The sequence below is a fragment of the Crocodylus porosus genome, unplaced genomic scaffold, assembly GCF_001723895.1.
Source record: "Crocodylus porosus isolate Cpor-Errol unplaced genomic scaffold, CroPor_comp1, whole genome shotgun sequence".
Lineage (NCBI taxonomy): Eukaryota > Metazoa > Chordata > Crocodylia > Crocodylidae > Crocodylus > Crocodylus porosus.
The window spans coordinates 75722290-75737955 of record NW_017728909.1 but is presented as its reverse complement, the minus strand read 5'-3'; the positions used below and the strand labels follow the sequence as shown (position 1 = coordinate 75737955).

The window sequence follows — 15666 nt, the reverse complement described above, 5'->3', positions numbered from 1 at the left end:
CTTCTCTACCCTCATCCGCTGAAAATCCCCAGCATAGTAGCTCGGTCTGAACTTGTGCAAGGCCCTCCCTTTTCTCAGAGAACAATTCTGCACCTTTGAGAGAGAAGGTAAGATTCAGTTCTTCAAAGTAAATCCAGACTCTAATTTTCAAAATGGAACACTCTTTAATACCTCTCACTGACATTCAGGCTTTGGAAGTTGTACCTCAGCAGGACAATTTTTAATAGTTGGGTTTTGTTACAGGCATTCTTAAAACTGACTAAAGCTAGTATCTTAGGGCTAGACAGCCTAGACTGACATTTTTGTGACTGCCTCTGATAATATATGAAGAAACGGTTCATATTCTTGCCTTTAAAAGGTGCTACCTTAATATTTTCAGAAAACCTGCCAACTTTTCCTCACTCAGCTCTCCAAAGAGCTGAAGAAAACCTCTGTGTTTGTTTGCTTCATTCCTGAACTTAATGATCTCCCCAGCACATACATTTAGTAAGAATGACATTCAGACTGTGCAATAAGTCTTACCACAGATGCTAAAAAACAGCAGTTTCAGCAACAACTTAGCCAAGACAAAAGTCTATAAGATAATTATTTGGTCAAAAGCAATCTTCAATCAAACTATCTCAACTCTCCCATTTTATTTTAGAAACGTAAGATCTGATGTAATGGATCACTCAACTGGTGTACCTTGCTTCTAGTTCTGGAAAATACCTGCTATTTCAGAAGACAGCATCACCTATAACTCATCAACATGATGCACTAGTCTCCTTTACAATGCTGCACATGAGAGGAAAATATTCCCTTCCTGATCCTTGCAGCCAGTCCCATTGTACCCTAAAGCAGGAAATCTCTGTTCTGTGATTTTATCCTCCATAACTACAAAAGTTGATGAAGGGTTGTACAATTATCCAACAATGACGACTTACCAAGCACCAGTGAAATTCAGTCCTACAGGTTGATGATATGAGGTACTTCTATTTATTTGCCTGAAATGTAGTAACCCTTAATTAAGATGAATAAATTCCTCAGTCTTATATAATGAGACAGTGTAAAAAGAATGGACTGTTTAATTTCTTCTATATCCTTCATAAATTTTTAACAGCTCAGTCACAAACTCTTTAACTCTTCTCCTTGCCATGCTTCATAATTCTATACCTCAGTGTCTCTCATCATATATGTAAATCTCCCTTCACCTCGAATGATTTTCACTTCCCTTTTGTTTTTTTCCATCCTGGTTTTATATTTTTCTTAAAACAAACACATTTGGCATTAGGTTCCAAGGCCTGGATCATACAAAATAATTCCGCAGCTTTCTGTGTGAGAGTAGTGCCACTAAGTATAGGAGAATAACTGCCTGAGCAAAATACTCCATTAGTTACAAGGCAACTATGCTAAGGTATCTGTATCATACTGCTTCAATGAATTCAGCAATTGCTCACATGGGGCACCCATACACAAGCAGCAAGGCTGCCCTGACATGCTGTATTACAGTGGTACTTGATTTAATCAAGTCTGATGGACCAAGGTAATTACCGTGCTCCAGCAGCCTCCAGTATCTTGTGCATCACCCTCCCTGTACTTAAAAATGGCAGCAGGGGCACCTTCAATAAAGTTCATTTGATAAGCTTTAGATAAAGCACACCCCCCCACACACACCATTTTTAAGCACAGGAACACTGATATACAAGACGCTCTGGGTGCTATAATTAGGGTGGCTCTCACAGCCACTCTAATTAAAGCTCCTCCCCACACACCCACTCCCAGAGCATGTGTATAAATGACCATGCTTAAGTGCTTTGTGGGACCAGAAACTAAAAGTTCCGATATTCAGTGCGTCATCGCTAGAACAGATTCTTTAATATGACTAAATAGGCCATAGGACCACAGAATAGGACATGGGGGTTATGGTAGACACTGTTAACTCTGTAAGTTAACAGTGCACTCTTATTGCAAAGAAGTCAATAGTATACGAATAGGTTGCATTAACAAGTGTGTTGCTTCCTAGTTAAGGGAAGCGATTCTTCCACTTTATTAAGCACTAGTGAGGACTCACCTGGAATACATACTGTGTCTGGTGTTGGATGCCGCACCTCAAGAAAGACTTGGACTAATAGAAAGAGTCCAGCAGAAAGTAACAAAACTGTTTAAAGGTCTAGGAAACGCAATTTATAGGAAAAGACTGGAAACTGGAATAATTTAGTTTGGAGAAGAGAAGACTGAGGAGGGATTTGATAAAAGTCTTCAAATACTCAAAGGGTAGTTATAAAGGAAATGGGGATAGACTATTCGATGTGGCTGCAGGGAACAGGACAAGAAATAATGGCCTTAACTCACAACAAAGGGAATTTAGCTGGGATATTGTGAAGAACTTCCTATGAGGGTGGATAAGGATTGGAACAGATTGCCTAGACTGGCTGTGGAATCTCCATACTTGGCCGTTTTCAGGAACGTGTTAGACAAACATCTCTCTGAAATAGCTTAGACAGGAACGAGCCTACCTTGACCCAGGCGTTGGCCATTTGATGCCACTTCAACCCTGTTTTTCTATGATTGTGTGATTAATATTTCCCTACTCTTGAAGCCTTTAAATATCTAATGTGGTCATACTTTTTTTTTTTTTTTTAAGTAACTTGTCTCTGATGAATAAAAAGAGCTCAAAAAAAAAAATCAACATCTCTAAAGAATATCAGAAAACATTAAAAGTCAGAATTTCTGATAATATATTAGTTGTAACAGTCAAAACAACTTACTGTCATGAGACCACTTAATAAACAGAAGTCTGCTTCTCTACTAAGTCATTATTAGGCAGATTCCAGTATTAACTCTTGGGTACTCTGTATAACTATTCCTGCACCCATTCATTATAACTGGTTCCCATTACATGCACGGATTTTCATTATCCATAAAACATTTTCCCTTTAAATAATTGTTACTAATTTTTCTTGCTATTCTTTTATAAAAAAAAGCCTCATCCAATTTTTTTTGAAAATCCAGTTACATTGGGCACAGGTCACTTCTCTCAAAGAAGAAGTTGTTTTCTTTTAAAGGAGTTCTGATGATTTGACTTTATCTGCTTATACATATTTAAGTGCTATACTACCCTCTCTTTCAACTAAGCTACCAATAATTTTTCTTCATCTACTTCAGATAGTCTGTATTTTATAAGTCAAATTTTCAAAGACATCTTGTCTGATTCACCTTCCAACTTTGCACATGCAGACACTAAGCATTAAAATATGTTTTGTATCAGACAGAAGGGAAACAACAAATACAAGCTATTGTATACTTGTATCAAAATGGCATTCCCATAAGTAAAATGACAAATTGTTAATAATCTCAGTGCTGTTTATGATTAATTCAGGAATACAAAGAAATGTTTTTGCAGCTATTTAGTTTCTGTGAGTATATTTTTATTGGGTCACTATAATTGTATAGCAGACCCTTAGCCATCAAAGTTGTATAAAAGAGATCCAAATGCTTGTTTTAGTTACACTTGCAAACCGAGGGCACTTCCCTTGATTTGTACCAAGTCATTGCAGTTTTGCTAATGTTAAATCTGGTGTCCTTACCACCTTTTTGTGGGTAGGAAGCTCATTGTAAGATTTCTTTATGAATTTTACTCTGCACAAATTTTTTTTTCATATTGCAAGACTATTAAAATGTGCTTTGATTGCTCAGAGAAATTTAAAACCAAAATTTGGTTCTGTCATTGTTCAAATATCTCATCAATGCTAAGGGCGAGGAACAGCTTCAATCTCCATGCAGTGGGAAGAGATCAGCTGTTACTGCTTCTTATTTCATACAGGCATCTGGGAAATGTTGAGTTTTGGCCCCCTTCCAGTACTTTTTTCACTTCAGTGCATGTTGCTTTCTCTCTCCTCTTCTTAATCTACTCATGGCTATTTCTTCTTCCAGCCCTCTCTCTGCTATCATAACACAGTTCACACTGGGTGCATCTACACTAGACACTCTACTGCACAGTAAAATGTCACCGTCTACACATGTAGACCCTTACTGTTCAGCAATTTGCTCTACTCAGCAGTTAATTTGCTACCTGAAAATGCAAGTAGCAAATTAACTGCTGAGTAGTTACTGTGCAGTAAGTCTCATGTAGAAGGCTGACTGGGAACAAATATACTCCTGGGCAGCTGGGGGTGGGAGATTTGCTGCCTGCCCCCAGGAGATGCCTGCTGCCAGGGCAGGCTCTGCCATCACAGCCTGGGTGGGGGCAATGTTTCGCTGCCCTGCTCTGGCTCCACAATCATAAGTTAACTGAGCTGTAGCTTGAAAGACGTATGAAAACTGTCATCAGCAAAAGCAGTGCCGGTAAAGTCCTACTGCTAGTGGTTCTCAAGACACCCTTCCATAACTCCTGTGAATTGACCTGCAACCCATTTCAGCAATGAATTTATCTTTTACAGTGCTTACCTCCTTGCAAAGGGGTTGGACTGTGGGGGTAGGGGAGCAACCAAGTAGGGACAAACCTGAGCTGAACTTATCTCCTCACACCTCACCCCAAAGATACCCTCACGCTCCGGTTGAGAATCACTGCTCTAATACCATCAGAATGCATTGGCTCTCTTCACTTTTTAGAAATAAAAATATATATTCTTAGAAATAAATATTATGTGCAGATCTACTTGTCAAACTACCTGTACAGAAAAAGATAACCTTTAGAAACAAACTTTTAGTGGCCTATAGGTTTGAGCACAAATCCCCAACACGTTGTTTAGCAGATGGGAAAATCGAAGCTGCAGTGTTTTTTTCATAATGTATGGGCATGTAAATAGAAATATATCTAACTGTAATATACAATAATTGTTATTAACCTGAGCCTCAATCCTGCAATTTCATGGAAGCTTTACACAAGCATGTCAGGATCAGCCCTTTATTGCTACTGTTCTACTGTAAGACAAAGTTAAACAAAATATCTTCAACTGTTATTTATTGGTCCTTGACAGTTACATTTTATTAGTCAAACATTAAAATTAGATATTAGATAGTCTAATCGATATGTATTTTGCATATAAAGAGAATGCACATACTAGGCATGTCTACATGGGCCACTGTGGTGCTGTTACTGCACCGTCATTTAGTACTTCCTTTTGCACTCTACAGCATTAGTCATATGGGTTACACTGTAGAAAATATATGCATATCTAACATGCATTGAAAGGCTACCCACAGTAACCATTTTATACATCTCCCAAATTGACTTTTTAAATTAAAAACAAGAAAAGAAATCTAGGAATGATCTGTTTGCTTATATTACTAGTTTACCTACACATGCCCAAACAGAAAGCAAGGTACATAACTGTTTCCTGACCTTTACTGAGAGACTTTTACAGAAACTTTGTTGCTGAGAATCACAGCAGGCTGGATTCTGCTGCTGTGAACTCATGACAAAGCTCCTTATTTACAGAAGGTAAAAGCTCTCATTTACCTCCCAAAATGAAAGACCAAGGGATTGGTCCAACAAGAGCACAGATACGAGGGGACAGAAAAGTGACTGCCTAAGCTTCCAAATATAGTCCCAGAGCCTATAAGCTATATGCAGAGAGCATGCCTTTGCCCTTATGAGAGAGCCTACTTAACAGAGACCACCTCAAGGTTTTGCTCTCTCTCCAGAGAAACCTATCTATTCCTCTGTAGTACAAGATAACCCATGTACTGTGCAAGTTACCAAAGGACTAGTAACATTTTTACAACTTCACTTCTATAACGGCTGTTTTAGTCCAGCAAGTTTGAGTTGTTAGCACTGACTTAATTAAATTCATGAGTACATGAATAAAATCAGGAAGGCTTACCATGATTCCAGTTAGTAAACAGACTCCTTTCCCACAGTAGGTATTTGGTACCATGTCACCATATCCAATGGACAGGAAGGTAATGGAAATCAACCACATTGCTCCAAGGAAGTTGCTAGTAACATCTTGTTGATCGTGGTACCTAACAGAAAAGGAGAGGGGGAGAAAGAAAATAATTCTGCTAAATTCCTATGCCATGTGAGAGAATTTTTGTTATAGATATGCCAGAGATGCAGGCATATGCCTGCAGTGGCTCAAGCTGGAAGCCTGGGGGTGCTAAAGCAGGCAGTTGATAACACAGCGTTTAGCACCCCTAAGTCAGTGCTTATCAGCCCAGAGATGTGCTTGTCTTTCCGGAGATAAGCAGTTACAAGAGATTATTTAAGATTTACACACAAAAACAGCAATAAAAATCAGCAGGTACAGAAACAGCATAAACAGCAGAGATGGCCACTGAATTTGATACACTTGCATTGTTAAATAATCCAGTGGAAGCCTCTTGCTGAAGATACTTTTTTCCATAAAACTACTTTATTAGGGGGCAAATTCTACTCCTTCTCTACAGCTGCATACGATCTCTGTCTAGCGGAACTGATGCAACCTATTGCACACGGAGAAAACACAGAGGCTGTGAAGGGATGGGGGGCTGAAGTCAGGCCACCTGTGCCCTCACCTGAAAGTTTTACTGCTAAACTAATATTTGTATGCTAAATTAAACCGAATAAATCTGGGACCTACATTCAGTTTAACTAGATGTGTCAGCTTTAAGTGTGTTGCGCTGCATTACTACCTGATCATAATGGCTACAGGCAGACATTCAAAAAGCCTGACCCTGAATTGATTCAATCTTTGCAAGTTAGTTTAACCTGGCTACGCTAAACTGGTTTGTAACCATATAGATATGCCAGAGATGCAGGCATATGCCTGCAGTGGCTCAAGCTGGAAGCCTGGGGGTGCTAAAACAGGCAGTTGATAACACAGTGTTTAGCACCCCTAAGTCAGTGCTTATCAGCCCATTAAGAAAACAAACGAACAAAAAGATTCTTGGCTACCTGTTGATTAGCTACAAAAAGCCCTAAGTGGATACTGTCCTGTCTGCCACAGCACAGACCATAGCCAGCATGTGGTATGCTAGCTAATGCTGAGAGGTATCTGTGTAAGGCAGAGGGGACTGGGGAGTCCCTGCTTAGCAGGGAGTGGTGAGGGAAGCAGATGGAGCAGGGGGAAGCCAGGCAGATGCCTGCGGTCTCTGCTGGAGCTGCAGCCAGGGAGCAGTGGACAGGGGGCCTGCTCTGCTCTGGAGCAGAGCCCAGTCCAGAGAGCATGCCAGGATGTTGCGGGAGTCTGGTTTAACTTAAACCAGGAAGGGGTCTGAGACAGACATTGCATAAACCGGTTTGAGCCAAAAACAGTTAAGTCTGATACTACATTCAACCAGGTTTATCTCAAACCAATCTCAGCCATTTTCAAACTGGTTTATGTGCATTGAACATCTGTTCTGTTACAGGTTTAAATCAGTTTCTGATCACTTAAACTAGTTTATATGTAATGTCTGTCCCTAGCCAACAAGTTCACCTTAAAAAAAAAAAAAAAAAAAAAAAATCAGTTTGTTTAAACCTAGTATTTACTCCGCATTCATTTTGCTGATGTGTATTTTTATTGTTCTTGTTTTAATACTGTGCCAGAATATGACCATTCCTACCCCCAAGAGAACCCAAGTTTATCCAATATAATAGTTAAATACTACAATATTCCTTGCATTACATTCACTTCTAATCAACTACGAGTCCTTTTAGGGCCAAAGCCTGTTGCCACTACTCTGGCTGAAAAAGAAGGTGAGGAGGTCTAGGGAAGATGGAGCTTTGCCTCTCAGGCACAGAGCAGAAAACCCTGCACCTACTGTGTAGCCTTAGATGAGCAGACTGCTGGGTCCCCATCATTATAGATACATTCAAATGGCTTCTCTCTGTGGCCTACCTCAAAGTTATTGTTCAAATTGGGTCACAAAGATGCCCTAAGGACATCTTAAAAGTAAAATGGCTCCAGGTTTGCTTCCTGAAGGGTCTCTTATATTTGAGGAGGTGGGGTATAGTAGCTTGCAGAATGAATGCAACAGCAATTCTAGAGGCGCCTCTTCTTCTCCCATGAAGGAAGAGCTCCCTATAAGCATCAGCACAGACAACTCAATATTTTCCTTCAAATCCCTCCTTAAATCTCTCTTTTGGTGCAGTGCCTGCAAAAGCTTGACAACAGCTAAGCTGCTGTGGTACAACTAACGTTTGCCACTCTACCAGTTATTGTCTCATTGTATCGTTGTACATTCCTGTCCGCAGAGGTGTAACGACAGGGCCAGGCACCCATGGCAACTGCCACACACAAGGGTAGTGGGTGACTTCGGGTTGCTGCTGCACTGCCTGTTTGTGTCCACCTGTTGTCTTTTGTCTTATACTTGGATTGCAAGCTCCATGGGGCAGGAACTCTCTCTTTGTTTTATTTTCGCTGAAGCAGGAACCATGGGGTCACAGTACACACTGGAGTCTCAAAGACACTACTATGATACAAATAATCAAAATAATTAATGGAAACATTATTTGTACAGGTGTATCAGACATCCAAGGATGACTACTGTGGCTTTCTTTAGCTGCCTGCTCTGTGACCTAAGCAAATAAAAGGTGATAAAAAATAGTGTGTTGTGTACACACTAGAAGTAAAGCTGATTTCATTCCAGTGGCTGGCACAAAGTCTGTGTACCATGTTAGAAAGTCAGCCCTTCAAAATATCACTTGAGTGGGGGACAACCTTTCTGGCAGGTTTGCCACAAATTAACCCTGCCATCTCCCCAAGTGCCACTCCAATCCCCTTACCTTGCCTGATCTATGGCTTTGCTTTATGCTCTCAACCCTGAACTCCCAGCCCGAGTTACTGCTTTGCTTTTTCCGTCCTGGCCTGTCTGCCACTGTGCTGCTGGTCCCCTCTCTGATCTGCTGAGAGGCTGTCCATGTGACTTGTGACACCCATGCCACAGGTTAGCCACCCCTTGACTTATATATTTGGTTTTATTAGTTCTTCTCAGGTAGAGCTAGGCTGTCACTCTCAGTCATCCACCTGCAGAGACCAAGACCCAAATGTCAACATTCTTAGAATTTCCTATGCAACTAAAGAAAGGACATTAAAATAAAAACCTCCCAAAGTGCAATAATGTCTATTTCTGTGAGTCTTCAACAATGACAAGGTCTTCTTCAGTAGTGCAGTTAGAGGAGGGGCCACAAGACCAGGAGCCCCAGCACTGCTTTTACAGGGGGCACAAAGACAGCTGCCACTTTCCGGTGACCACATTACTGCAATCAGCACAGCAGGAGCCAGCACTGCCCTGTACAACCGCAGCTGCCCCAAGTGCAGACTGCCCTACTATGCATTTGTTGTCCTTCATCTTTAAGCAATGCAGAATAGGGACAGACTGGTATACAGATTATAATGCTCTTTTTGGTCTGTCTTTATCTACTCTAGAAAATGAATATTTCAGCAAAATCTGCAGGAAAGTCATTCAACAAGGGAAGCAGGTTTACATTTAACAGCACAATTATTGACAGTAGTTTCCCAGGTTTCATTTGAAAACGTGCATTTTAATGAATATTTTGTCTGAGGGACTTTACTAATTAAAGCTCCCTGTTTTCATATTTAATAAGAGGCCACTTCAAGACCTGCATTTTTTAGAATCTTGTTAGTTCTCATTACTTATAGATTTCCTACTCTTAAATATTTCTTTGGGTTATTATTTAAAAACTGTTGGTTAAATCTTATAAGTCAATAGTGAATTTACCAAAGACCCCAGTTCCTTAGGCCCTGTGATTTAAAAAGGCCCCATGATTACCAAAAATGCTTGAAAATGTCACTTGCAGTGCTTAAAAAACAGAAGTCAAAGAAAGAAAACCTGAAATTGGTCCAATAAAAATATCACTCACAAAAATCCTTGCCTCCAATTAATTTTAAGCTGGATCCCTGATAGGTTTTGTGGCTTGACTCATGATTTCTTAGTATAATAATTCCATTTTAAGTTTGTACTTAAAGTCCTATTGATTTCTTTGAGTCTGCCTACTTAAGCAGATAAGATTAAATTATTTGATTTTTCCCTTTTCTTTCAGACACAGACTGAGTTAACAATGAACACAAAGGGTAACCAAAAGGATCCTATATGCATATTAGAAGTAAGACAAAGAAAAGTTTAGGTCCGTTACTGAATTGGAAGGTGGAGCTAATTATGACCTATGCTTTAAAGATGGAGTGCTTTTTTTTAACTCAATGATCAGAATACAAGCACAACTAACACCAAGGGCAGGGGATAGGTACTCAGCCTAGAATAGGGAAAGAAAAGTTAGATGTGTTCAAATCAGGGCCTGATGAGATTCATCCTAATGTACTCAAGGAAGTGGCTAAAGCAATTTCAGTCACTGACTACTTTATTTGAGGAATCATGAAATAGAGTTGAGGTCCCAGAAGGCTAGGAAAGGACAAGTACAGTGCACATCGTAAATAAAAAGAAGAGGAAGGACCAAGGGAATTACAGTGGCCAGTCTAACTTCAGTACTTAGAGAGATATTAAAGCAGATCAAATAAGCAGTGTTTAAGCAGCTAGAATATAATAAGGTGGCAAGTAAAAGCCAATGGGTGTGCCTACATAATCATTAATGTGCCAGTTACAGCGCATTAAGTTTAGTACTTGGTTAATTAAGTACTAAATCAATGTGCAGTAACATGTGCTACTGCACAGAAATACTGGGGCATGGGTTTTTAGTAATGTTTACTGTGCAGTAACCTAATACTACTGTGCAGTAGCATATTAGCATGGTTTTGCACAGCATGCTACTGTGCAGTTAGCATCTCGTGTAGACACTCTCAGTGTGGATTTCTCAAGAGCATGTCCTGATGCTTTTGATACCTTTCCACGGTAAGGTAACAGGTGGGTGAAGGAAGGAGAGAAGGGGACAGTAGGTGTGATATAACTTGACTTGAGAATGGCTTTTGACACTATCTTTCACACCATTCTCATAAGTCAATTAAGGAAATACAGTCTAGATCAGGCACGTCCAACCTTTTTGAATGTGGGGTCGGATCATGAACTTTTTATCACCCAGTGGGCCGGTGAGCCATATTCAAGGACCTCCCAGGAAGCAGCATCACATCAGCCCCCCCGAAACAGAAGTACAGTGTTTACTTTCATTTCCCATCGCAGCACCTCGGGCCTCAGAAAACAGCTTGGAGGGCTGCATGGTGGCCCGTGAGCCGTATGTTGGACAAGACTGGTCTAGATGAAACTACTGTATGCATAATGGGCGTGGAAGTTTGTGCTGAAAGAACAGTCATCAAATACCAAATCTGGAAGAGGTCTCAAGTGAAGTTCCTTGGGTATCTCTATTAGATTTGGTACTATTCAAGATCTTTGCTAGTGATCTGAATAAAACCAAACTGGATTAGGTAGCAGATACTTTAGGGGAGAAGACCAGGATTAAGAATATGTTGGCCTAGATGGATAAATTATCTGAAATAGAATGAAATTCAGTAAGGACAAGTGCAAAGAAGTAATGCTAGGAATGAACAATCTAATGCACAAGTTCAGAATGGAGAACAACTGTCTAGTACTGTGGAAAAGAAGTTGGGGCTATACTGGACCACAAGCTGAATTCAAGTCAACTGCATAATGCTTATTGCAAAAATATGTAATAGCATACTGGGATGTATTAATAGAAGTGTCACATGCAAGAAATGGGAAGTGATTCTTGCACTTTATTTGGCAGTGGTGACACCTTACCAGGAGTACTAAGTCCAGTTTTTGGAACTGCAGTACAAGAAAGATGTGGGCAACCTGCTTGTGAAGGAAAAAGGCCTATGAAGGCCTCATTTCCCAAGCTAGGCATTCTTTGCTTGGGCGGTGTGGGGGAGGACCTTGGCAGCATTCAGCCAGAACTGCTGATTCCTATAGCAAGGAATGTAGATGGCATGAAGTGTGTGGCCAGAACAGTTAGAGAGGAGTTGGTGCAACTGTCCCACTCTCCTCAGGTGGCAGACCATCTTTTGAGAGGCAGTACCATCTGGTAAAGCTTATATAGCATGGGCATGGATGTTTAATTGTTCAGAAATTTTCCCAGGTCAGATGTAAAAGCAGCTCCAGAGTCAAAGGCAACTTCCTGATGGCCCGTGTACCCTTTCCAGAGAAATGAATTGCCACCTCATTTGATAGACCCAAAATAAATAAAATAATCAAAAAGATGTTAACTGACATCATAATAAAAATGTTATGGAGATTTGAACTCAATGAGAAATATAGAGAAGAACTTCTGGACACTGTTCCCCTTAAAGTCCATGGCAAAACTACCAGTATGACATTCATAGTATATGATAAGGCCGTTAACTCAATAAAATTGTTGGATAACTTAAAGGAAATGTACAAGAATTAACTTAATACTCATATAAGCTAATTAAAAATAGAATGTACATACTATGAAGTCCATATAAAATGCCCGGCTTGGTTTTGCCACATACTTTCCAACTATCCTGGATACCAAACTATTCTTCATTATATTTCAGTTTGCTAACAACAAGATTTTTTTTTCCATTTTTAAGTGCAGTATTTTTTGAAAATTAAGTAATGCATAGAAACATAGTGGCCCACTTGAAATAGAAGATAAGTTTTAATGCACTGTAATTACATTATAATCACAACAGTATCTGAACCACTTGGACATAGAGATCCAGATGACAGGCCTGCTTTGGCATAAAAGGGATCATTTTGGAACAAGAGTTCTAGTTTTTTTGTATGTCTTCTCGTCTCAGACCAATACTGCTACCAAGTACACCCCTGACATCAGGAAGAAAGAGCCATTTAAGACAGCTGAGGATTTCCTTGCTGTACAAGATTCCGCATCTGGAGCAAGGCAGGAATTTTTTTTACCACCAGTTCTTTGCCCCTGCTACAGAGACTGCACCCAAAGAGGCAGTGGCACAGCCAAAATGCACTGCACTCATTCACCTTAATGCCCCCTACAAGGGTGTTACTGTAGTCATGAGACTGAAGTAACTTATGCCAAGGGCTGTCTGCAAAAAAAAAAAAACCAGACTCTGCTCCTTCTCATATTGAAGTTAGTGGAGTTCTACCATTGACTTCAAGAGGACTGAATCCGACTCCTCAGCAAATAAAGTTTCAGTGATTCATATTTTCAGGGCAATGCTCCAGATTTCTTACCAAATCAGGGCCTACAGAGATAGTGCTCTTTTTCAGTATAGCTCAAATCAATATCATGACTCTTGGTATTATTTTCCTTCATAATTGTGTTCATATTTGGTGACATGTCTCATCTCAACTACTATGTTTGCTTTTTAGCTGCAAGTATTTATCCCCCATTGATTCTTTCCTTGACAGCTGCTTCATATTCATCTTTAAAATGACAAGGAAAAAGAAATAAAATATATGTTTCACCTTAACCAGTGACATACTACTTTACACTTAGAAGCTTTGGCTTAGTTAAGCCTGCTTGCCCTGAAAATCTGACAAATTTCACATTCTTTGAGTCCGTTTCCCAGACAATCCAAGCAAAAAAAATATTATAATATCAGTTCAGATAACTGTCTGTTCTGCAGGGCAAGAAATACAAGACCGTATAATAACCTTTTTATTTAAAAAAAAAAAAAATCCTCTCAGCTGAAAGTAGCCTGCCATCCAGGTCAAGCACGGTCTTGTTAAAGCTTAAACTTAGACAAATAATGGCTAGAAGATGTCCAGCCCATTAAATCAGAAACTAGCCAAGACTCAGATAAGACGCTGATTGATTTAACTGGCTATTAGAGTTCTCCCACGATGTTAAATCTTTTAGCTGTTCAGTGCTTTTTCAGTTCTAGTTAGATAGTAGACACCAGCAGATTTCTCTCCCTCACCCCACTTTTAATACAGTGATGATCACAGGCAGATTTCCTTTTCCCATTTTAGAAACAAAAACAAATTGCACTTTAAAAAAAACAAACCCTGGAGCTTGACTCAAAGCCAGAGAAATCAACAGAAAAATCTCTGCTAACATTAATGAGCTTTGGAACAAAAGGTGGGCAACATTCATTTCCTTTTTACTCTTCGATACATTTACTGACCTCCTAAAAACACTTATGAACAAGAGCAAAAACAGTCGCATCACAAATGATTTCATGAAAAGCACTGGATGCCAAAGCAGATATCTAGAATTCCAAAATACAGACAGAAATATAGCAAGTACAAATGAAGCTACATGTAAAATGTATAGGCAAGTATACATTGGATGGATGGATGGATTTATGTTTGATTTCTAACCATCCTGGGGTCAAACTATGAAAATTGTATAATGTACTGTCTTTTAAGAAAATGTATGGAGGAACAAAAACAAAAAGAGGATACAAATAAATTGAACAAAGAAATTATTTAGCATAATCATTCCAAAACATTACTCAATTACATGTTCCTGTTTTACAGGAATGAAACAGGATAGAAAGCTCTAAAGAAACAAACAAAAAAAACCTAAAAAAAAAACTGACAGAGAGAGAAGGCTGAAACAATGCATAAGCAAGAGAAGACAGATGTTCAAAAATATTATGCTTTAGTTGTTTATGAATGCAATTTTTAAACAAATGTATTAAACACAATTGTGAAGAAGGAATTTAAATCCCAAAGTTCTTGAAAATCCCATTAACAAGCTCTAGGATAACACACAGTCTCTAAGACAAGTGAAATAAAGACTACTGGCCTAGTGTGTAAAAGTGCTGAGCACCTGCAACCCCTGCTGATTTAAAAACCTGGCTAACGTCCTGAAGCTTCACATGTTTCTGAGTTGTTTACACGAGTCTGTCAAGAGTAGGCATTTCTGCTAAATTATTATACTAGTACTTAACCTCCAGAGACATACTGGATTCTCACCTTTGCAAGAAAAGACATTTTGTGACGATAACCTGAAGAAACCACAACTTTTAAAGGTTTAGAGACTGAATTTTAACTCTTGTAATTTTTTGTATGGAAATTGCTGGTGCTACCAAATTATCCAAGTCCAGCTTGTCAAACACATTCCTCCCCAAACCATTTACAGAACACAGTACTACTAGCTTTTACAAATACCACCACCATTTTTGCCTGCCTTAAATAAATGTGAAGGGGTCCTATTCTTTTTAAAGGTGATTTCCTCTTCCTCTATGATACAGTTTAAATTGCTTTTTTGCTATTTAAAGTATGTAAACATTAGCCAACAAAGAGGAGACCAAAAGTTCCTGCAGCTGCAGCCTACACAGATCTCATGGCCTGTACTGCCCAGGAGGGCTGTGGGGCTGTGCCAGACTCTGGGGCCCTGGATCTGCACACAGGATGACAGCAGGTTGCCGCTGCTGGCTGCGGCCAGAGCCAGCACTGGGTTATTCCCAGTGCTCAGTGCAGGCTGTGCCGGGCAGACCCGAGTGCTGGCACTGGCACCAGCTGGCAGAAGCAGCCTGGTGTCATGCTTTGCACAGATCCAGTGCCCCACGCCCCCCAGGAGGAGTCCGACAGCCCTCCCCTAGATCTGCATGCAGGATTACAGCATTGTTAGAAATAGAATATTGTTAGAAATGCACAGCTTGCATCTTGCACCTGATAAGCAAGAGATACTGCCAAGGACTTTTTTTCCCTCTCCCAGCCTTGCTACAGCTTTTCTCATGCTAATTGCAGTTTCCCCCCCCATCCTCTCCCTAGTCTTTCTCATACAGACTGCAGGAGCCAGAATTCAATTATCTGTGTCCTTGAAAATGGGAGGGGGTGGGGGGAGGAGTAAACTCTTGGTGACCTATTGTAGTTTCTGAGCATGCTTAATTAGCTGATGCATAT

At 39.9% G+C, this 15666-nt stretch overlaps 1 protein-coding gene across 1 annotated transcript in view; it reads right to left on the bottom strand.

Moving 5' to 3' along the window:
• The window catches only part of KCNN2 (potassium calcium-activated channel subfamily N member 2), a 121277-nt gene that overhangs the window by 39416 nt on the left and 66195 nt on the right, over nt 1–15666 (bottom strand). Inside the window, exon 5 of the mRNA XM_019531723.1 lies at nt 5805–5946. Within this exon, the coding sequence (XP_019387268.1) occupies nt 5805–5946 (142 nt within the window). The remainder of the gene's footprint in view (nt 1–5804; nt 5947–15666) is intronic.